Genomic DNA, 24,571 nt, shown 5'->3' with positions numbered 1-24,571 from the left:
TGCCTCTTGCTCCTACTCCCAGGTGACCACAGCACAGGGAAGTATTTATAACAACTTTCAGCCTTGCTTATTCATTGCTTGCATTCTACTATGCCTTCTATGCTTTGGCTGGCTGAGCAAATTATAGAAATCTGCTTAACTCCAAGGGGAGCTCATTAGTCCTTCAGCATTTGCATCCTGAGTGGCTGTTTTCTGAGGAAACGTGTTTTGTTCTTTTTTCATTTACGTCCTTCTCCTCAAGGTACAAAATTGGAAGAAAATAAACAGGTAACCAGAGATACCAAACTACCAACAAGAAAAGTTATGACTACAGAGGACAAAAAGCAGTTAGGCTATTGCCCAAATCTGTTTTTACCAGCCAGCACCCAGGAAAGCCAGTAACAAGACTGGGCAGGAGTCCATTGGACTCCTGACTTCCTGCTCCCTCCCTCCCTCCCCACTCCCTCATCCCCCCCTCACCCCCCAAACCCATAGCCACTGCCACCAGGGCTTACCTGCTCACCTGTCACCTCCACCGCACCTCTGCTGCTTTGCTGACATGACTAAAAAACATGGCTTCGACATGAGAACCAGGCCGTGATTTCAAGGTACCACAAGGGCTCTGTTTTAGTACATCTATGGCTTTGAAATACGGCGACCACAAAAGGGCCATTTTCCCTTTATGGCCACTGTAGTTTGCAGCCATAGATGCATTATAACAGAGCCTGTGTGACATGTTGAAATTGAGCCTGGTTCTCAGGAGGACACCATGTTTCCTGGTTGCAGCAGTGGTGCAGTGGAAAGCAATGGCGGCGACAATGTGGTGATGGCAGGTGAGCAGGGAGAGCAGGGAGAGGAAGGTGAGTCCGATGGACTCACAGCCAGTCTTGTGCCGGGTTTCCTAGGATGTTGGGTGGTGTCGTGGAAATTAAACTGGTTCTTTTACCTAATGCCAACAGATATAAGAAAATGGATTTATAACACATACATCATAAAGTTTATATCTTCTTGCTTAATTAAAACATATTTTAATGTTACACTTGCTGCACTAGATATACCATATAGAATATTACACTTTCTAATCTGGGTGATAGAATAATTTACTTGCTTACCATGTCTTAGGTTTTAGACAAAATTATATAAAATACATGGCAATGGCTTAGGTCCAAAGTGGCATGAGGTTGCTTCTGGATAGGGGATCATCTGCTTCCCCATTTGGCAACAGTTCTCTGCCTCTCATGAAAGTTCCTTCACAGTTGAATAATTTGAATACAATTTGAATACAATTTGAATACAAATTGTTTGCATTCTCTTCCCCTCCTTATTGTTTTACTATGATTTTATTAGATTGTAAGCCTATGCGGCAGAGTCTTGCTATTTACTGTTTTACTCTGTACAGCACCATGTACATTGATGGTGCTATATAAATAAATAAATAAATAAATAAATAAATAATAATAATAATAATAATAATAATAATAATAATGTTGAAACAACATGTCATAAGATAGTTAAGCAGTTGTGACATATTTCTTAAGGCAAGCTAACCACAACTAGGAAACAGATGGAGATGTAGTTCCTATAGCTATTTCAATACCCATTATGGTATTTTAGTCAGCAAAGTACCTGAACTCTGTATACGCCTAGGGGCTTTGCTATTTCATTGGTTGTTGTGTTGCTAAGCTGTATTATATATGATGATTTGGTGTATTATGATTTTTAGGAAGGTTCTGCCATTGTATCTGAAGGGATCTATAAAAATGTTAACCTTTCCTGAAATTGTTGGGCAGTTCCTCAAGTCTTCTGAGACTGTCACCTTGCAGCACTGCAGGCTGCTCGTAATAAACCTTCTAAGGAAAGAGAAATTGTGTCTTGAGAGTCTTTGACCACCACTCAGCGAACCACAGGAACCCGTGGTTTCGGGTTCCACCACAGTGGGAGGGCCCAGTGCCACACGCAAGTGGCCTGCGGCACCCCAAAGCTGCGGTACTGATCTGCTTCAGCTTTGGGGCACCTGGGACTAGGGGTGTGCATGGACCCCCCGCTCCGCTTCACTTGCAGATCCGCCATTTTCCGGATCGGGCCGCTCCGCCCCACCCCCGCTCCGCCCACTTCCACTCCGCTCCGCCCGGAGCTCCGGATCTGGATCCGGAGCTCCGTTTCCCCCCCCATAGGCTTGCATTGAAAGCTAAAAAATTATACAACTTTTTTTCTGTTCAAGTTAGAAACCTCATGTTTGGCACCATGACACCTCATGGGGATATACACACGCACGCCAAGTTTCAAAGCAATCCCATCATCCCCTGATTTTTGGCGAATTTTTGAAAATTGGGCACCCCACACACAACATCCCTGCGAGGTGGGCAGGGGAGGAAGGAGGGAAGGCAGGCAGGCATGCAGCTGGCATTTCTGGGGGCATAAGGAAGTGAGCCAAGGATAAGCCAGTAATGCATATAAAATGGAATAAATCAATAAATAAACAAAGGAGGGGTGGAATTAAAAGCAGCAGTGTTGCTGAATAAACAGCAAGAAGATTTTTTAAAAAAAGGCTATATCTATCTTTTACCAGCAATAGGGGGACGTGCCCGGGGGAGGGGGAAGCAGCTGCCAGTTCAACTCAAGACAGCCACCAACAGCTCTGAGATTAAGAAGTAAACGCTCACTTCAACTCATAACAGGCATCGCTCCACCACTAAAAAGTGAACATTCACTTCAACTCATGATAGGCATTGCTCCACCGTTTTACTCTCTTTGGAAGGCTCTAATGGCCTTCCAGTGCAGGAGAGAGTGGGGGCACGTCCACGATGAGATGCCCTAGGGGAGCTCATCCCCTTGCACCACATCTTTTCAGTTGTTCCCCAAAGTTAGGGTGGGGAGCAGTGCTGTGTTTCTATCTCTTATTCTTGGCTTAGTATATGATTTCAGGTTGTGTTTGTGCATTTGGTGGGGCTACTGTGTTAAAAAACACGGGGAAAAGCCCGTTCAGATGAAGAAAGAGAAGTTTCCCAGAATCCCAAGTTACCTGTTTTGCCTATGCCCTCCTCTAACTTTGGGATCATCATGACCGGGAGCTGACTCTGCCCCTCAGCCCTTTGAAAAAGGTATTTTTCCTGCCGATTTTTAAAAAACTTCTAGCGCGCGACCCGGACAACGCAGAAAGTTGAGAGTAGTCTCAAAATGACCCGCATCCACGACTCTCTGTGCACAAGAATTTTCAGAACAATAGCTTAAAAACCAACCCAGTTATGCCCGAGTCTTTCCCTCAATGCAATCCTATGGGCGAAAAGCCGAAAACGCCGTTTGAGCCGCGCGGTTGACCCGATTTTCACAAAAATATAGCACGCGACCCAGACAACGCAGAGAGGTGAGAGTGGTCTCAAAATGACCCCCATCCACGACTCTCTGTGCACAAGAATTTCTAGAACGATAGCTTCAAAAAGAACGTAGTTATGCGCGATTATTTGCCGCAATGCAATCCTATGGTGAAATGTTTTCAAGATGGCGACCGGAGCGCTCCGCCTGAACTAGGAGCTCCGAAAAATGGCCGCTTCTCTTTGCCTTGATTCTAGGGGGTCCGCGGTCCGCTCCTACTCCGCCTCTGGGTAAGGCGGAGCAGGCCAATCCGCTACTGCTTCTATGCTCCTAATCGGAGCGGATCACACCCCTACCTGGGACCAACCAGGAACTGATTCAGAACCAAGGTGAGGTGGGCTGAATTAGCCCGCCTCACCTCGGTTTCAGGGATTTGGACCAGGCTGGGCACAGCCCTACTGAAAATGGCCAATGGTGACTTCTAAAATAGTCAACAGTGTCTGCCACATGACACACTAACCAACGTTCATTCAAATAGTTACTTCTGCCCAGTGTTGGTTATTTGCATTGCCTCTTTGGGCCAAATAACCAACTGTGGTATGAAAAAAACAAACCTCTTGACAGATGAGACAATAACCCACCATTGACTATTTAACCCAATAGTCCTTATTTAACCGACTGTTGGTTATTGCATCAACTGATCCGAGTCATTGCTGTTTTAGGATATTTTTTGTCCTGAGTTTCAGGTTAGCTCAATCCCTTTAATTGTCCTCTTTACCCATAACTCGATATGTCTGCTATCCCCTCTCTGCCTTTTTTCATTGATGAGTGTAACTTCATCTGATAGTAGCTGTGGGTTTAATATTTGTTCTTTATTTTTTTAAAGGTATTTAAGGTATTTTTAAGGTTTTAAAGGTATTTAAGGTATTTGTATTACACTCTTCACACAAATATATCCCACAAGAGTTCACAAGAAGTTACAATTAAATGCAATTACAGCATTGAAGTATCACGTATTTTATTTAATTTTTCATTTATTTTTTCATTTAATGGAAGTCAGTATATTAATATTTTAAATAAATAATTGATAAATAAGTGGTAATGGCTCCATCAAGGACCCACTATGACCTTTTTGCATCACACTTTGAAGACAAAATCACTTCTCTCGTCAGCAAGCTTGACGTTTTTGTTAGTGCAGCTCCAGTTGAGGTGTCTGATGCCACCATCTGCCAGATTTCGTGGGATCACTTCCCACGAAATTGTGGCCTGATGATGTAGACAAAGTGCTTGCAGCAATGTGACCAGCCACTTGCCCTCTCGATCCCTGTCCCTCTTGGCTTATAAAAGCAAGCAGAGGGGTTTTGAATGGGTGGCTTCAGTGGGTGATAAATGCTTCCCTCTGGGCATAAAATATGGGCATAAAAGGCCACAATGAAGCTGACAATTTATTTAACCCACCTTTCTGTGAAGAACAATGACACTCAACCTGGCTTACAAACACAAATGACACTTGATAAATGTAATAATAAAAATAAATTCATTCAAGCAAAATTTGTAAAAAAGTAAAAACTGCACAAAACTAAACAGACCTACTTACATGCTAAAGGCCTACCTGAGCAGAAACGCCATGTCTGCCAGCAGAAATACTTCAGAGAATATAGCATCCCTCGACAGGGAGGCAACCGCTGAGAATTTCCTCTTTGCGTTGCTAAAAAAACATGCCTGTGAAGACCGCAGTCTTGAAAGAAAGGCGCTCCCCAAGAACTTAAAACCAGGGCATGTTTATATGGGAGAATATGGACATTCTTATAATTTGGTCCCGAGCAGCATTAGGGCTTTGTAGGTCAAAACCACTACTTTGAATTATACTAGGAAAAGACCAGAAGCAAGTGAATCTGTTGTAATAAGGGAGTCAAGTGTTCCTTGTAAATAACCTGGGTCAAACAGCATTCTGGACCAGCAGATGTTTCTGAACAATTCCCAAAGGTAGCCCCACATACAACACATTTAAAGTAATGAACTCACAATAATGTAAAGAAGAAGTCATTGTGTCATGAATGCATGACTTTGAAGATCTCAGAGTTTCTCCTGGATATCATAATTAAGACAACATTACCAATAGGGCTGTGCTCCACTTCACTTTGGTTCAGAGAAGTGATAGAAGAGTGGCCTGATTTGCCTCCAACAAAGGTGGAGACGAATTGGGTCGGGGGGGGGGCTGCAGATCAAGGCAAAGCAGTTCGCATGATCCGGAGCTCTGGATGGAGGTAAATGGGGGAGGGGGACTCACCTGGCAATGGAGCGAGGTAAGGGGGCAGGGCCTGCGATGAACTTACCTGTGTTCATCGCAGGCTTCATTTGAGGCCCTGGCTTTTAGCCAGAAGAGGCTGTGGCCTTCTCTTCCGGCTTGAAATTGGGGCCTCAATTGAAGCCCACAATGGACCACGAGAGACACAGGTAAGGGGATGGGGGAGTTAGGCTTACCTGGCTCTGCCGCCGTCCATCCAGCGGCGACAGTGGCGGAGCCAGGTAAGGGGGCATGGGGGAGGGGGGCTTATCTGCCTCCATCGCAGTCTGTTGCAGGCTTCAATTAAGGGCCTAGCTTCAAGCCAGAAGATGTCTTCTCTTCCGGCTTCAACCAGGACCTAAATTGAAGCCCGCGATGGAGGCAGGTAAGTGGTGGGGGGGGGAGTTTCACTTACCTGGCTGCACCACAACAGTCTGTGCAGTGGTGGCAGACCAAGTTAAGGGGGCAGAGGGGAGGGGAGTCTTCTCCACAGCCTTCTCCTTTGGCTTCAACCAGGGCCTCAATTGAAGTCTGCGACTGACCACGATGGAGGAAGGAAAGGGGGTGGGTTTTTTGGCTTACCTGGCACTGGCACCAGCATCCATAAGGTGCCGGCAACGGACCCGGATCTCGCTCCGTGGAGCGGGGGATGAGCGGACTGACCTGAAATGGTTCGGCCCCGATCCGGAAGTTCTGGATCAGGCCATGAAGCAGTTTGGGGGGTCCGTACACAGCCCTAATTACCAATATGTTGCATTGTGCCATTCTATGTTTCTGAACGATTTGTACTCTTTAACAAGCATATTGATGGGTAACTCATGTCCCTCCGGAAACATTAGCCTACAGCTCAAACCATTGGAACACATTGTCCAGGCTGGATACAGATGAACCTCTGGATGGGCATCTTTCATTCTTCTGTCTCCGCATTGATGGTATCAGGTGTATTTTGTTAGTTAATGAATTTGTGTGCATTTTCACTTGTCCAAATTTGCACTTCCAAAAATATACAAACCCCACAAAATATGTGCAATCACCCACCATGTCTATTTTCAACCTTTAGCCTCTGGGACAAAGGTAGAATTATAGCTTTTTGTTTTTTAAAAAATAGTCATTTATTTTTCTATTACAAAATTTGAACAAAACCTTGGAAAATTAGTGGGGGGGGAAATTACAAGTTTGCAGATTCCACCTGATGTAGAACCTCCCTACTCCCAGATACTGAACACTGACTTGCCGTAATCAAGGGGGATGAGAGGGTTACAACAGCAAGACTCAATCTATAGAGAAACATGTGGCTAACTTTCTGTACATGTTTATCATTAATGTTACATTAACCACTTTTCTCTTAAAACCATTACCCATATTGAACGTACAATAGAATAGAAGAAAGATCAGGGAAATATTTAATCCTTTCTCCTTATCAGTTGTTCCCTGCTGTTCAGCTCTGGCCTCAGCATAATGATGTAGCATTTTGGGGAAAAGATACAAGCCAGTAATCCAGCAGCAGAGGACAAGATGGAGAAGATCTCCACAGCCACCATGTGTTTCCCTCTTGTGCTTAAATAGGTAGGAACAAAGGAGACCCACACACTGCAAAAGACCACCATGCTGAATGTAATAAACTTGGCTTCATTAAAACTATCAGGCAAATTACGGGCTAGGAAGGCCACAGTGAAGCTGGAAAAGGCCAAGAGGCCCATGTAGCCCAGGACAAAGTAGAACATAATGATTGACCCTTCATTGCATTGCACAATGATTTCTTTAGTTTCTGTGTGCATGTCTAAATCAGGGAATGGGGGAGAGGTTGCCAACCACACCGTGCAAAGGCTTGCTTGAATAAGGGAGCATGAGAGGACAATGGAATGAGCCAGTGTTTTCCCTACCCAGTTCTTCACTCTAGATCCAGGTTTTGTGGCTCTGAATGCAAGAAAAACTATAGTAGTTTTTGCCAAAACACAAGAAACAGCCACTGAGAAAATGAAGCCAAATGTTGGTTGTCGGAGAAGGCAGGTCAATTCTCCAGGCTTGCCCAGGAAGAGTAAAGAGGAGAAGAAGCTGAGCAGGAGAGAGATGAGAAGAGCATAGGTGAGGTTCTGGTTGTTGGCTTTCACTATGGGAGTATCGTTGTGCTTTAGAAAAATGCCGAGCACCAAGGCTGTGATCAGTGAAAATGAAAGAGCAACTGAGATTAAGCAGACCCCTAAAGGTTCTTCAGGAGACAGAAAATGTATAGTTTTGGGGATACATCCATTTCTATTTATATTCGGATACTGATCTTCTGGACATGGGAAACAGTTGTTCATATCTGAAAAAGAGCAAAGATCCCACTTCAATGTCAGTTCATCTATAAACATGACCTGTATGGAGAGGCTTCAAAATACTATTTTTCATTCCAACCCATTGATGGCAAAATTACAGTAGATTACCTACCAGTTTCATTTGAAATCTTCCCTTCAGCACATGGAGCACAATCATAGCAGCAAAACTTTTCTCCTTCCTTGTTTTTCTTCTGATGACCAGTGAAGCAGTATTCATTACACAGAGAAATTGGAAGGACCTATCCAAACAAATGGAATAGGTTTAGAATGGGTGATAGCCATACTTGTTCATTGTTCAGTTAAGGACTTCAGCGTAGGTATCATTTCCCACAGAAACAGAGATATCCAACAAGAGGCATGTGGTAACCAAAATGTGTTGATCACCTACATTCCTACTCACAGCCAAGAGAACACCTTTTATTGGGTGGGCTAATTTAACTTAATATCTTTAAGGAATACATGGAAAATATCTGGTCCTTCAATATGACTTTTCAGTTTTTGAATGTAGTAGGTAGAACTGAATCTCTTCTAGAGCTTGATGACCCATCTCAATGCCTGGTTAGGCAGAACAGGAGATAGATAAATGATAGCTAGGGCTCATTTACTAGGGGTGTGCACGGAACCCCCAATCCGCGTCTCTTCCAGATTTGCAACTTTCAGATGGGGACCGCTCCACTCTGCTCTGATCCGCCTATGGTCAGCTCCGCTTCGCTGCGGAGCTCTGGATCCGGATCGGAACTCCGCTTTTCCACCCCATAGACTTGCATTGAAATCCAAAAGCGCCTACAACTTTTTTCTGTTAACATTAGAAACCTCAAACTTGGCACCATGATAGCTTAGCAATGTATACACATGCATGCCAAGCTTCAAGCAAATCCAAGCATCCCCTGATTTTGGGGGGATTTTTGAAAATCGGACACCCCATTTTCAGAAATGAGATTTACTCTGACATTTTGACAGATAAAAACTTTGAAGTGAGCACCCTCACAGATGCCATCTAGATCCACATTCATGGCAAGTTTCAAGCAAATTCCATCACCCCCTGATTTTTGGCGAGGTTTTTCCCTTTTTACTCACCCCAATTCAAGTCCCATGCTAGAACTCCATCAATTTTCATGTTGGAAATGTCAAATTAGGCACCATGACACCTGATTCATGTATACACAAGCATGCCAAGCCTCAAGCAAATCCAAGCCTCCCCTGATTATTGGGGGATTTTTGAAAATCTGACACCCCAGTATCTCAGGGATTTTTAAAGCTGCAGACAGCTCAATGGGCTTTATTCATGGCGATTTCAAAGGAAATCCCAACATGCCATGAATTGGGGAGTAGATAAACCTAAATATGAATCTTCTTCCACACTTGAAAAATTTATTTGGAACTTCAAAAAGTCTAACTGAGCGCAGGAAGGACTTATCCCCTGAGTCAAAGCAAGACACATGCAAACCATCCCTGCGAGGCAGACACAGAGGAAGACAAGCAGCACTGGGAGCAAGCATGCCAGAGGCTTGTGGGGTTGAACCACAAAGCCCATCATGTAGTACAGCTCCCAGGCACCAGGTGAGCAGAAAGGCAGGCAGAGATGCCATAGATTTATGGGGAAGTCAGTCCTAACAGATGCCGTACCACAACAGCACCCAGGCAGAGGCGGGAAGGCAGGCATGGAGCAGACATTTCTGGGGGCACAACAAAGTGAGCCAAGGATTGTTTCAAATCCAGTAATGCAAACCATCCCTGTGAGGTGGGAGCAGCACAGAGAGATGCATTTTCTTTTGCATCCCATAACTAGGAGGCTAGGAGGATAAGAGTAAAGTTTTGTGATCCTTGCTTCAGAGTTGATTGACTGCATTGTGATCACAGCCATTATTAAACAACAACAAAATAATAACATTAATAATAGCAGTACTAATTAATATTAATAGCCATAACAACAACAACAACAACAAGGAGTTGAACCACAATGAAAGCCTGCCTGACTTCACTGAAGAGGAAAAGCCAGGAGAGCTTGGGCTATGGGGTGTATAAATATATAATGTATAAATAAATAAATAAATAATAATAATAATAATAATAATAATAATAATAATAATAATAAATAAATAAATAAAGGAGTGGTGGAATTAAAAGCAACAGTGTTGCTGAATAAACAATAACAAGAAGATTTTTTTTAAAAAAAGTCTATGTCTGTCTTTTACCAGTAAGAGGAAAGTGGACATGCCCAGGTGGAGGGGGAATTATGCCAATTTGACTTGCCCTAAGTAAGTACCAGTCTATAAGAAGCTACCTGACACTTCAACTCATGACAGGCATAGCTTCTCCACTGGTTACTCTTTGGAGGGCTCTGATAACCCTCCAAGGACAGGAGTGTGTGCACTGGGCATGCCGACATGCCCTAGGGGAACTCATCCCCTTGCACCACATCTATTCAGTTGTTCACCAAAGTTAGGGTGGGTAGCAGTGCTGTGTTTCCTATCTGTTATTTATTTGCTTAGTATATGATTTCAGGTTGTGTTTGTGCATTTGGTGGGGGTACTGTTTAAAAAAAACACTGGGAGAAGTACGTTCCGAGAGACTAAGAAAGAAAAGTTTCCCATTATCCCAAGTTACTAAGTATCCCGTTTTGCTTATCCACCCCCATTCAACTTTGGGATTGGAGGATGCTTCATTAGCTGATCATGACTGGGAGTTTAATCTGCCTCTCAGCACTTCAAAAAGGTACCTCTCCCGCTTTTTTTACCCTATTTTAAAAAAAATAATAGCAAGCAAACCGCAACACGCAAAGTGCTGAAAATAGGCTCAAAATGTCCCCCACCCATGACTCTCTAAGCACAGCAAGTTTCAAATAGGTAGCTTGAAACACAAAAAAGTTATCCACTAATCTTTTCCACAATGCAATCCTATAGGCGAAAAAATCCAAAATGGCGGGCGGAGCGCTCCACGAAAAGAGAAGTGATCCGCTTATTGTTGCTTCTCTTCGCCATGCTTCTCCAGCTCCTCCCCCCCCGATTCGCTTCTCCTCTGCCTCAGGCAGAGGCGGAACACTCCGGTTCGCTGTTGCTTCTCGGATTCTAAGCAAAGCGGATCACACCCTTATCATTTACACCAATCTGGAAATTCCACTATTAAAGCGGCATGGAAGCTGTATATAAAAAGCAGGAACCATACTACTGCTTTATACCTGTATTGAAGTGCACTGACAACTTCTTCAGCCCCTGATACATACCATATACTGCTTTCATAATGGTATATCCTGTTTGGTGTGGCTCCTGCCTTTGATATACCACTTTCATACTGCAATATCCAGCTTGGTGTGGATAAGCCCATAGATAAATAGATAGATAGATAGATAGATAGATAGATAGATAGATAGATAGATAGATAGATAACCTGGTTAGCATTTTGCAGAGTACACAGCCTACAAAGAGTAGTCCACAAGACATACCTGGTTGAATCCACTGGGCCATACAATCATATCCCCATCAATCATGAATTCTTTTCCTTCTGCAGCATTGGGATCTATCCTTCCCACTTTCACTCTCTTGAAGGAGTTATTGGGGAAAGTGACCAAGTTAATGATGTCAAATCCACCTTCTACTTCCCTGTTATCGTTGAAGGACACTGCTTCTCCAGCTGAGTTATTAAATGAAATGTCATGAAGAAATGGATGGAGCTAATTAGAAGGGCAAAGGGGGAAATGGAGTTGAAAGAGAGGACAAGATATATTCAAGAAATCATCTTCCCTTAATGATAATGTTAATGGGATTAATACAAGGCTAGTCCTATTTAGAGTAGACCCATTCAAAAAACAATTTCATATAAGAAAGACTGAAGGTCTTGCTAGACACAGCTTTTGCCCGGTGTGAGCCCCAGGCTCATCCTTGTGTGTCCAGATGATGCACAGGGTGTCCCAGGTTCAGGCAGAGGTGAACCTTCCCTGGGCCCAGGGTAACCAGCAGAGCCTCTCTCCTGTTTTTTCCTTTGGTCTTGGTCTGCGAGTGAGACCACTGGCATGTAGCCAGGTCTGCCGCTTTTTCCGGCTACCACATTTACTCCTGAGTAGCCAGGAAAAGCGGTGGACAGGCTGCAGCGCTCCACAGGAGCACTGCAGCCATCAGGGCTACGGTGGGGACATGGGGGGCAGAATTGTGGCCTACAGGACATGGGGGGGTGGAAACGGAGGCCATGGGGAGGTTGGGGGCAGGTAACGGAGGCCAGGGGAGATTGGGGGGAATCGCAGCCCAGGGGACTTTGGGGGGATCTTACATGGTGGGCGGGGGGGCATCGGACTTGGCGGGGGGCATAGGACATCGCGGGTGGGCGAGCAGGGGGGATCGGACATCGGGGGGAATTGGGGGCACGGGGAGCAGGGAACCCTTTTTTAAAAAAAAAAAAAAGAAGAAGAAGCCTACCTTTATCGTTGGTGTGCTCCTGCACACATGGCCCTTTAGATAGAAAAAAAATGGCTGACACGGCGAGGCTTTCCTTTACCCCGTCGCATGTTCCTTTACCCCATCGCATGTGACAGAAGCGACAGCCCACACTACTTCTAGCACGTTCTGGCCCCTCCCCCTGCCCAGATTTAAAGGTAGGTCTAGCAAGGCCCAAAGTATGAACATTGAGGTTTATCTCATTTTTAGGATGCTGTTATGAGAAGAAATGTAATCTCACAGAACGTTGTGAATGAGTATGATGCATCAATCCATCTCGTAATTTATTCATCAAGGTGAATACTGGCTATAATCTAACCATGAACTAATCTGTTCATTGAAATAAGGTTTTGTTGCAGAGATATTACCTGCCAAGGCTGCAGGCCTTGAAGAGCAGCCATTTTACCTCCAAACATTACTCTACGGTTGGTTCTACTTGATATCATGGCATTTAAAGCATGAGACACCGCATAGACAGCATTATAGATACTGTAGCTGTGGCCGGTCATGCCCAGTTCAAACTGAGGTGTGGGAAGACTCTCCAGTTTCTCTTCTCCAGTACATCTTTCATTTACCATGACAGGCATCCCAGGTCTTGGAAAAAAACAGTCAAATGCTTGCTCCCAGAAGTCCTTGAGGAAGCTGTTTCCTTGTGTCCAGTGAGGTTTGATGTTCTGAATAAATTCTCGGAATCCCGGACAATCCTTTGAATGAATTGTAAAGGAAATGGCACCTTGAAACAACTGAAGACCCCAGCCTCTCTGAAAGCCTTTTAATACGAAATCACTCTGGGTGGTCACAATCCACATCTTTCCAAGTGATGTATTTGCCTCATTACCAGAATCTATTATAAACTTAGCAACTCTCAGCCATGCAATTGTCTGTGATTCTCCATAGATGATAAATGCATTGGATTCAGTGTACGTGACAATCAAATATATTTCTGAGAATGTGTCAGTAATTTCACCCAAGTTGTCTATACGGATTAGTTGTGGGATTCTTTGGGTGAAGGCTGAACAGATCCCATTCTGAGAAAACAAGTGCTCCATGGCCTGCAAGAAACGTTCTCCACTCTCATTGACAACAACAAAGATCCCAACCCATGTCCATCCAAAATGCTGAAGTAAGAGAATAATCCCGTTGTACTGACTGTCTTCTTTTGGGACCATGCAGTAAGAGGATTTTTTCTGTAGTGTGTCTCTTTCCACTGTTGGAATTGTGCCATATAGGAGCTAATTCGAAAACATATTTTAAGGCTACGTTTCAATGTTTGTGCAGCTAAGGTGTTCTCTAAAACATCTATTATAGCATGGTCATTTGTGGTTACTCACTGAAGTTTCTGGGTCAATTTAATGATGCTATAATCAAACAGGAGGTCTTCCATTATTTCCCCCCACACACCCTGACTTATTACATTTTAAAATAGGGATGTGCTCCGCTCCGATTAGAATCGGAGAATCAGAAGCGAATTGGCCTGCTCCGCCTTGCCCAGAGGCGGAGTAGAAGCGGACCGCGGACCCTTAGAAGCAAGGCGAAGAGAAGCGGCCATAGGCGAAGCGCTTCTCTTTTCGCGGAGCGATCCGCCCGCCATTTTGGATCATTTCGCCCATAGGATTGCATTGCGGAAAAGAATAGGGGACAACTGTGTTGTTTTTTAAGCTATCTTTCTGAAACTTCTTGTGCTTAGAGAGTCGTGGCTGGGGGCCATTTTGAGCCTACTCTCAGCTCTCTGCGTGGTGTGGTTCGCTTGCTATAATTTTTTAAAAAATCAGGTAAAAAAACCTGGAAAGGGTAAAGCAGTGAGGTTTTTTTGGGGGGGGGTTGGATTTTTTTAGCGATGACAGGCACATTCAGCTCCCAATCCTGATGAGAATTGATGAAGCATCCTCCAATCCCAGCGTTGGAGGGAGGACTAAGGCAGAGCCACCCTGAGACGTTTCTCCTTTGAGTCTCTTTGTGGGTTGGCGTTCGTGGAGAGAGGAGTTAGTTTATAGGTGCTGCTGCTGTGTTTGTTGGAGGAGATAGATTAGGATTTAGCTTGGCTTGTGTGTGTGTTTGTTACTTTGTTTGCTTGTTTCTGACTGTTTGCTTAGTTTGCTCTGTGTTTTTCCCTTACTTTGATTTAATATAAACTTTATTTTTAAATTTTGGAGTGTTTGTTTGTTTGGTTCCCCCCCCTTTCCCCTCTTAAAGCCTGACTGTGTTCAGAAGATCTTCCTTCTTTCTTCTATATAAAAAAATACAAAAAAATTCCAAAAAAAATATTCTCTATTTCTTCTCTCTGTGTGTTTTCGTGTGTGTGTGTTACTTGGACTGTGTGTGTGACTGTGTTATTGTGTGAGTGTGCTGTGTGTACTGCTTGTGAAGTGAAAAACAGCCAATACAGTTTGAGCATTTCAAATCCAGTTTGGGCAAAGCATACACACTTGTCCCATTTCCCTAAATACATATTAGTATTAGCATTAGTATTATATTTTGATACATATTATTATTATTATTAGTATTAGTATTATATTATTATACATATTATTTTTAATATTACTATTAGTATTATATTATTAACATCATGAGAAGAGGGAGCAGGCGCACATCTGTGGCTGGGCGTGCTGAAAGCAGTGGTGGTCAAGGGAAGGCTCAGGCTGGCACCAGTAAGCAGGATGCCTCTCCTGCTGTGAAAATCAAACGTGCAAGTCCTTGGCTGGCTGCCAACAGAAGCAGGACAAGCAGCAAGCAGAGGCACTCTCTTCTGCAACTTGTGCCTGGCGTTCTCTTTTTGAGGGTGGGAATGGGAAAAGTGGCAGCAGTGCCATTAGAGGAGGAGGAGGAGTATCCCCAACTCCTTCATTATTGTTTGAGGCCACAAGCCCGCTGATGGACCTGTCTCCAGACCTCATAGACGAGGTCCTCAGCACAGTGGAGGGGCAGGAGGAGGAGGAGGCGGTCCTCCAGGATGTGGGTGCTGAGGAGGAGCAGCAGCAGGCCGAGGCTCTCTCCCTAGTCTCATCCCACCCCTCTTCTGCTTTAACCCCTGTTTCTGTGGCGACACCAGAGAGCTCAGGCGGGCAATTGGTGTCACCACGGAAGCGAAAGACAAGCATAGTGTGGGACCACTATGAGGTGGAAGTGGATCCCCGCTTCGCTGTCTGTTGCCACTGCAAAGTCACTCTAAGCACCACCTCCCTGGTGGTGAGGGATGGCCTTGGGACGGGCAGCAAGGCCAACCTCGGTCCCCTGGCTGGTATCCGTAACCTCCTGGAGAGCTGCAGAAAGGTGGCAGGGCATTTCCATCACAGCGTCAAGGGCAGGTTATTGCTGCGGGAGAAGCAGGAGGAGTTGAATCTCCCGCAGCACAGGCTAGTGCAAGACGTGGTGACACGCTGGAACTCCACCTACCTCATGCTGGAGCGTATGGTGGAGCAACAGAGTGCGTCTCTCTCAGTAAGGTCATGCCTTCTTCGTCTTACATACAGACAGGCAGGCAGGCTTTTTATTTTAAAAAGTTTTTGTTGTTGTTATTATTATTATTATTATTATTATTATTATTATTATTATTATTATTATTATCCTTAGCATTTCATTATTTAGTGGCTGCATTTCAGTTCACAAAATCAACTCTGAATCATTCTATTCGTCTCTCTCAGTAAGGTCATGCCTTCTTCGTCTTACATACAGGCAGGCAGGCTGTAGTACTTACACAATTCAGTTCACTAAGTCAAATTCAGGCTATCTCTTCCTTACTACCACAGTAGAGGACGTAGCAGGCACTGCCAGGCTGAATCTTCCCCTAAAGGAGAATACTTCATGCCTGGTGGGCATCATGAGCCTCTGCAAAAGCTTGTAGGCAGAGTTTGTCACTGTGTGTGTGTGTGTGTGTGTGTGAATGTGTGAGGGCAAAGCACCACTCGATTTCATTTCATTTCTGTGGCGTCTGGTACAGCTTAGTAAACTCATGCGGATAGTTTTCTACCCAGTTCCAAAAGTCTCCATGATTGACTACACGCTCATCTGTGTTTGGGTGAGGTGCAAGCAGGGGGCAAGGCAATGCCTGGCACCACCACCACTAGCCTCTCTCACTGTGAAAATCAAACGGGCTAGTGTTGGCTTTGAGAAGCTACCTCACACTGCTACTCATAGCAGTTGTTGACTTCACCACAGCCACTACTTAGGCTTTGCCCAGTGGTTCAGCAGCAACCAAGCAGTCCTCTGTTGGCTCTTTCATTGTTCTTCCACCTCTCAGAAGAAGACACTTGGCAGCACGTTCACTTTGCTGCGCATACGGTGCTCCTGTCTGAAATCATGGCTTTGAGAAGCAACCTGTCACTTCAACTCATTGACTTCCTCTCTTTGAAGGAGCTAAGCTCCATCAGTCGACCGATCTCCCGTTGTTACACAGGTGTAGTGCGTATGAACAGTTTAAGTTTTCTGAGAAGTGAGCTCTCACTTCAACTCATGTCACTCATTGACTGTAGCACAGCCACTAAGTGCGTATGAACAGTTTAAGTTTTCTGAGAAGTGAGCTCTCACTTCAACTCATGTCACTCATTGACTTTAGCACAGCCACTAAGTGCGTATGAACAGTTTAAGTTTTCTGAGAAGTGAGCTCCCTCCCAGGAAGAGCACAGTCCAGGAGTATTGGTCACAGGCTCTGTCTGTCTGCATGCCATGGTTGGGCAGAGAACCGCCATAGCCACCGAGAACAGGCGTAAAACTCCAGCAGTCCACTGGTTGCCCTTTGGAGGGTGCTGGCTGAGGATTGATTTCTCCAGGTCATCCAACACCTATACACCTAGAGATGGATCCAATCCAAAGTGTGGTTGATTGCCTGCATCATCTGCCACAATCTAAGTAACTGCTTCAGTAAGCTACCAATAACCTGCCTGCCCATGCCCGCCTGCCTGGGAGCCGTCCTTGTGAGGTAGCTGGATCTGCTGGGACTGACTCCCCCAGAGATCTATGGCATACTTGTGCAAGGTACCAGGTCCTTTGTGCCCACTGGCCTATGCCTGCCCGCCTGCCTGCCAGCCAGCCCACCTGCCTGCCTGCCTGCCTGCCCATGCCCATCTGCCTGGGAGCCGTCCTAGTGAGGTAGCTGGATCTGCTGGGACTGACTCCCCCAGAGATCTATGGCATACTTGTGCAAGGTACCAGCTCCTTTGTGCCCACCGGCCCATGCTTGCCCGCCTGCCTGCCTGCCTGCCCACCCGCCTGCCTGCCAACCTGCTTGCCTGCCTGCCTGCCTGCCCATGCCCACCTGCCTGGGAGCCGTCCTTGTGAGGTAGCTGGATCTGCTGGGACTGACTCCCCCAGAGATCTATGGCATACTTGTGCAAGGTACCAGCTCCTTTGTGCCCACCGGCCCATGCTTGCCCGCCTGCCAGCCTGCCTGCCCACCCGCCCGCCTGCCAGCCCGCCTGCCCGCCTGCCTGCCAGCCCGCCAGCCCGCCAGCCCACCTGCCCATGCCCGCCTTCCTGGGAGCCGTCCTTGTGAGGTAGCTGGATCTGCTGGGACTGACTCCCTCAGAGATCTATGGCATATTTGTGCAAGGTACCAGCTCCTTTGTGCCCACCGGCCCATGCTGGCCCGCCTGCCAGCCTGCCTGCCCACCCGCCCGCCTGCCAGCCCGCCAGCCCGCCTGCCTGCCAGCCCGCCAGCCCGCCAGCCCGCCTGCCTGCCTGCCCATGCCCGCCTTCCTGGGAGCCGTCCTTGTGAGGTAGCTGGATCTGCTGGGACTGACTCCCTCAGAGATCTATGGCATATTTGTGCAAGATACCAGCTCCTTTGTGCCCACCGGCCCATGCTTGCCCGCCTGCCAGCCTGCCTGCCCACCCGCCCGCCTGCCAGCCTGCCAGCCCGCCAGCCCGCCTGCCTGCCAGCCTGCCAGCCCGCCTGCCTGCCTGCCCATGCCTGCCTGCCTGGGAGCTGTCCTTGTGAGGTAGCTGGATCTGCTGGGACTGACTCCCCTGGAGATCTATGGCTTACTTGTGCAAGGTACCAGCTCCTCTGGGCCCACCAACCCATGCCTGCCTGCCCGACTGCCTGCCTGCCTGCCTGCCTTTCCCTACCCAGGGTGCTACTGTGGTGGGGCATCTGCCGGGACTGACTCCTCCCCAATACTAGATCTATGACATGTCTCTGCCTGCCTCTCTGCTAGCCTGTCCTCCTCCTCTGTGACCGACTCGCTGGGATGGTTTGCATTTGCAATGCGTGACTAACAGCTGGCTTAGAAACCAGCCATCCTTGCCTCACTTCCTTATGCCCCCAGAAATGCCTGCTGCCTGCCTGCCTTCCCTCCCTCCTCCCCCTGGGAGTTGTACTAGATGATGGGCTTTGTGGTTCATGCCCAGCAGCCTCCGGCATGCTTGCTGCCAGTTGTCCTCCTCTGTGCCCGCCCGGCCCACCTCAATGCGTTACTGGCTGCTGGCTGAGAAAGAAACAAGCCATCCTTTGCTCACTCCTTGCGCCCGCCTGGCAGGGTTGGTTTGCAATGCGTTACTGCTGGCTTAGAAAGAAGCAAGACATCCTTGCCGCACTTCCTTTTGCCCCCAGAAATGCCTGCTGCCTGCCTGCCTACCCTCCCTCCTCCCCTGCCCGCCTCGTAGGGGTGGTTTGTGTGTGTCTTGCTTTGACTCAGGGGAAAAGTCCTTCCTACACTCACTTAGACTTTTTGATGGTGCTATATAAATAATAATAATAATAATAATAATAATAATAATAATAATAATAATAATAATAATTTTTCAAGTGTGGAAGAAGATTCATAGGTTTATCTCTACTCCCCAGTTCATGGCATGTTGGGATTTCCTTTGAAATGGCCCCAATGAGCTGTCTACAGGTGTCCTGTTTTCAAAAATTCCCCAAAAATCAGGGGAGGCTTAGATTGGCTTGAGGCTTGGCAAGCGCGTGTATACGTCCATGAGGTGTCATGGTGCTGAACGTGAGGTTTCTAACGTGAAAATTAACATAGTTCTAGCATGGGACTTAACTTGGGGTGAGTTAAAAGGTTAAAGCCCCGCCAAAAATCAGGTGATGATGGGATTTGCTTGAAACTTGCCATGAATGTGGATCTAGTTGGCATCTGTGAGGGTGCCCACTTCAAAAAAAATTATCTGTCAAAATGTCAGAGCAATTCCCATGTTTAAAAATGGGGTGTCCGATTTTCAAATATTCCCCCTTAATCAGGGGATGATGGGATTTGCTTGAGTCTTGGCATGCATGTGTATACATAAATGAGGTGTCATGGTGCTGAACATGAGGTTTCTAATGTGAAAATTGACATAGTTCTAGCATGGGACTTGATTTGGGGTGCGTTAGAGCTTAAAGCCCCGCCAAAAATCAGGGGATGATGGGATTTGCTTGAAACTTGGCATGAATGTGGATCTAGATGGCATCTGTGAGAGTGCCCACTTCAAATTTTTTTATCTGTCAAAATTTCAGAGAACAGTCCTTGTCTGAAAATGGGGTGTCCGATTTTCAAAAATTCCCCCCAAATCAGGGGACACTTGGATTGGCTTGAGGCTTGGCATGCGTGTGTATATGTCCATGAGGTGTCATGGTGCCAAACTTGAGGTTTCTAACTTTAACAGAAAAAAAAGTTGTAGACATTTTTGGATTTCAATGCAAGCCTATGGTGGGGGGAAAGCGGAGCTCCGCTCCAGATCCGGAGCTTCGCAGCGAAGCGGAGCGGACCATAGGTGGAGCGGAGTGGAGCGGAGCGGACCCAATCCGCAATTTGCAGATCTGGAAGAGCAGTTCGGGGGGTCCGTGCACACCCCTATTTTAAAATATATCACAGATAAGCTGGAATAAACCACAAACAGCATGAAATTGCAGCATTGAAAGCTTGAATTGCTCTCTGACAAAAGGTAAATAGTGTAGAAAGTTTCCCTGCAACAAAGGGAGGCACATCTGATCCCCATGTGCCTACTCAGAAGTAAGTCCCATTGTTTTCAATGGGGTTAACTTCCAATTAAATGTAACAAAGGTTGTAAACTTACAGCAAAACCTTACTTCTACTCAGAAGTACTCCTGGTTTTCCTGTGAGCTGTGAGAAATCAACAACCAGACTGCCCCTCTTTGCACACCTGCCAGGGAGGGAGGGAGGAAGGTGCTTCCTTGATTAATCTGTGTCTCCCATTTAAAGGTACCTAGGAAACAGCAGCAGGACCTTCACTCATCCCTCTTTTCCCATGTAATTAATTCATAACAATCAATCCCGCCAAAGAAACTGGAATCACACCAGTGTCGGATAAACTACGTGATTTCCCTTGATGTAGAAAAGCTGTTAGACTCCTTAAATGGTCTCATTGCATGGTTTGAAGGAAAGTTGGATAGCCCTCCATGCTGAAGTTAAAGAGTTTTGTCCACAAGATCAAGGTTGCTTTATTTCTGTATGCATTTAATTTAGAACTGTGCACTGATTGTAAGATTCAGTCTAAGCTGCAGTTTGGCAATTCAGAAGAAAATCATAGTTCACCTTAGTCCAGTTTGATTCTAAATCTAAATTTTTATTTTGATATCAATGATAGTTAATAGTTAGCTGTTCTCTATCAGAATACAAGCAGTAAGGCAAATATGCAGCCTAGGCGCCTGGTCAGGAGAGGAGTAACTTATAGGTAAGCTTTGCTTTGTCAAACATGCAGCCTAAGCAAAGAGACCACATACACAGCTGGGGTCAAGAGGTAAGCGCATTATCTGGAAAGGCCCAGCTTGCTTAGTCAACAGACACTACACAATGGGTTTCTGCTAAGAGCAGTAGCTGCAATGTTAGTCTATGAGTTTCTTGTGGAAATATACCCAAGCATGACACTGAATGACCAAATATGTAACTTGTTTGCCACACAGTATAAAACTCCTGGATGAGAAGCATTCAGAACTGCTGCTGCTCCTGAATTTGAAGCAGGCAGTCTTTTCACTGTGGAAATAAAGCCAAGGCTTTGATCTTACCCCGTGTCTATTTGTTATTTGGTTCCGGCGGCTAGACACGATCCTAGAGAGAGAGAGAGCTCAATTTGAGGGCTCTTACCACAATTTGGAGATCAAAACCTTTCAGTTCTTAATGTTGTGGTGGTTGCTGATTCTGGCCATAGCTAGAGTTTATCCCTGGATCGTCCAGGGGTCAAACCTGTTAATCTAGGTGACACACAGGGGTCCAGTGCTCAGGCAGGGGCAAACCCTGGATGATCCCAGCTGTGGCCTTGGTCATGGTTGTTCACTTTGGAAGAACTGAATGACATTTGCAGGAACTCAGACTTTTATGCAGACAGTAAAGGCCTTGCTAGAGCAGAGGTTAGCGTGGTGCTCCTGCGCTGCTGGCCCTTTAAAACTTAAAAAAATGGCGGGCATGACAGCTCTCCTCCAGAGCTCAACGCACTTCGCATATGAACAAGGGTGAGATCTGTGATAGTTGCATCATGGGATCTCCCCTCCTCTAGCCCGGATTTACAGGTAGGTCTAGCTAAGGCCTAAATCTAAATTTTAATATGGAAATCAAAACCTTTCTTCATGCCATTGGCAAACAGCTAAATGTTGTTCATGTTGTTGTTACTGCTGCTGATTCTGTCATGGTTGTTCTCTTCAGAAGAACTGGACGATGTGTTCTGAGCCTACATGCATATGCATCAACCTTCAAAACTTTTTCTTTATTATTTCTTGGGGTAACATTGATACTCCTGAAGCTTGCCCAGTTTCTGGTAAACATGCAAAAGTCCTTCTTTATAAAGGTATGTTTTACTATTTGGGAATTATTTGAAAGCATATTCCTATCTCCCTGTGCTTTTGTGGGCATTACAAAAGGGGCATACATCAAAGAGATGCCCCCAGATTGGAAACTTTGAAAATCGTATGCAACTGAGAGTTTTCTCAGCTATTGGATTAAGATGCAACTTTCAGGATTATTATTATTATTTTTGTTTTGTTTTTGCCTGCCAGCCATATCTCTCCCTCCTTTTGAATCAAAAAAACATTTACATAAAGGTTAATAAAAACAAGGCAGTATTTTCCTCATACCCCATGAATATACCTTACCTGTGGTATTTTGTAGTACCCTAAAATGTCTTCCATATTGGAAGAGGTATCACAGCCAAGCCCTCCAATGACGGCTATCAGGTTTTTACGGGTGTCACATTTGTAGTTGGGCATAAATCGGTGTGATTTGAAGAGCAGCTGAAGAGTGTTATGATACGTCATCTGTGCATCATAATAGCTGTCATGGATGTGGAATCCGAGTGTGATATTGGGCAAGATCTCAGGATCCCTATTGATCTCATTCACAGCAAATGCCAAGGCCAAGATGTGCTGGTAGAATTTTGTTACCATACTGCAATGAAAATGATAAATTTATATCAGAAGAAATTTCTTCAGTGTGTGAACCTGCTGAATTACAATGCCATTCATGTGTCTCTCTTAACTGATTTAGATTGTAAGATTGCTCAATTATTATTTTTTACAGATAGTCCTGTGTTGATCAAAAGTTTCCCCTTTAGCCTAAGTATAATTTATGATGAATCAGAAAACTTGTATTCATGTTCTGCATAGGATTTTTACTTGTCTACCATTATATCACTTGAAAACAAAATAAATGATTTTTCTTCTTGACCTCACTTCTTTGTTTGTCCCACAGTGAATACTACCTCGTGTTCCAGAATATTTCTGAGATTTTTTGCAAGATTGACAAGGCAGCTATAAAAACTGGGGGAAATGATTTACCAGGCTGTGAATTTACTGGTCATTTGTTATTTCTCCGGTAAGTTTTAGATTGAGAAACCTTTTGAGTCTGAAATTTGACAAAGACCAGAAAGAAGTTCCTAAATCTATATCACTAACATTTGTGAACTGCCCAGAGAGCTTCTGCTACTGGTTGGTAGAGAAATGCACTAAATCAATCAATCAATACCCTCTTTTTTTGCAAGAGTTTTCTGGATTTTGCTGATTTTCCACATTATGTTTTTGAGGAATGACGATTTGTGAAAATATGATGGCTTTTAAAAGGACTTTTATAACCTATGACTAAAAGAAAAAGATGACTTAAAACTCAGGAACTACTGAACATAAATATTGTTTAAAGTATACACATGAAAATGATTGATATACAGTTGTCTACGGGAGAAAACAAAGACTTAAGTTTCATTGCTAGTTTTTAAGTATAAGGCTATCTCTTGAAGGGTGAACAGCATATTGATCTCATCTAGGCTCAAAGGTTTATATGTAAGGCTTTTATATATGTATTTTTAGGAATGTTTAAAAACAATGAGTTATTAAGACTGTAAGCCTTAACTCATGGGATAGTACATAATATTAGTTATGAGCTAATTTCTACATTAAAAAGGCACAAATACATGCTGATTTCAGAATACAGGAGTTACTTATTAGAAGTTCACCAGCCCTGTGTACCCGTCAGCTAAACAGCCTATTCAGTATTGAATAGTGAGCTTGGTACTTAGAATGAGATCTCTACTTTTTAAGCTATTAGGACCACAAGTCTAAAAAAAAGAGTTGTTTAAGGAATTTAATTTATTGTTAAATGATTATGACCTAAGAATCTGTAGCAAAGCTCCATTTAACACACACACACACACACACACACACACACACACACGTAATTTATATTATCATGTGATGTTACAAGTATATTTCTAAATAATAATAATAATAATTTATCTTTCACTAATTCTTGTTAATACAAAAGCAAAATTAAATCCATCTTAAATATATTTTGTGAATACTTTGAAGAGTATTGGTCAGCTACAGGTGGTTAACTGGCAGCCAAAGGCTTCCTAAATATTGGAACTATAGATTGATAACACTCAGCGAAGGCGAAAATCCATAACAGCAGCCTGTCACTCCTCTAGAGAGTTATTTGTGATGGCAGGTGAGTAGGTGAAAAATGATTCCTTACTCTGGAATTCCAGCCAGTTTCTGAGAAGGTTGCTCCTCAAACAAAACTTCATTAGAAGTATAAGTGAACTGAGAAGAAATCCCACCGATGAGAATTCTACCTGGCTGGTACCATTCATGTGGAGCTGGGCGGGGATCATTCAAGGGACACTTCATGGTATTTACTGGGCACAGCATGGTGGGCAGTAGGATCTGCAACACCAGTAGCCACAACATCCTATTAGCAAATCTTCTCTGTAGACAGACTCTGTTGTGTCCAATAAAGCGGAATGGCATGGCTTTAAAAAAAAAACACATTCGATGGTGCCTTGCTCTGCCAAGGTGTCCCTTAGTAGAAGTTCATGAGCCTTACTTT

The 24,571-nt window shown here is 44.8% G+C and overlaps 1 protein-coding gene across 1 annotated transcript; it reads right to left on the bottom strand.

Annotated features, from left to right (window-relative positions):
* Window positions 1-6,981: 6,981 nt before the first annotated feature.
* Window positions 6,982-24,372, bottom strand: LOC134405884 (vomeronasal type-2 receptor 26-like). The gene is made up of 6 exons (XM_063137140.1): window positions 24,218-24,372; window positions 22,348-22,639; window positions 12,692-13,555; window positions 11,339-11,566; window positions 8,009-8,135; window positions 6,982-7,883 (listed from the first exon to the last, which is right to left on the bottom strand). The coding sequence occupies exons 1-6, from the start codon at window positions 24,370-24,372 to the stop codon at window positions 6,982-6,984; spliced, it is 2,568 nt and encodes an 855-aa protein (XP_062993210.1).
* Window positions 24,373-24,571: the final 199 nt, after the last annotated feature.

The sequence above is a fragment of the Elgaria multicarinata genome, chromosome 11, assembly GCF_023053635.1.
Source record: "Elgaria multicarinata webbii isolate HBS135686 ecotype San Diego chromosome 11, rElgMul1.1.pri, whole genome shotgun sequence".
In the NCBI taxonomy this organism is placed as follows: domain Eukaryota; kingdom Metazoa; phylum Chordata; class Lepidosauria; order Squamata; family Anguidae; genus Elgaria; species Elgaria multicarinata.
This window is presented reverse-complemented; position numbering and strand designations above follow the sequence as displayed.

Coding starts and splice junctions, on each gene's coding strand:
- LOC134405884 (XM_063137140.1), bottom strand. CDS start 24,372: ATGAAGTGTCCCTTGAATGATCCCCGCCCAGCTCCACATGAATGGTAC. Junction 13,556..22,347: donor GGTACTACAAAATACCACAG/GTAAGGTATATT, acceptor TTTTCGAATTAG/CTCCTATATGGCACAATTCC. Junction 11,567..12,691: donor AAGGCCTGCAGCCTTGGCAG/GTAATATCTCTG, acceptor CCTTCTAATTAG/CTCCATCCATTTCTTCATGA.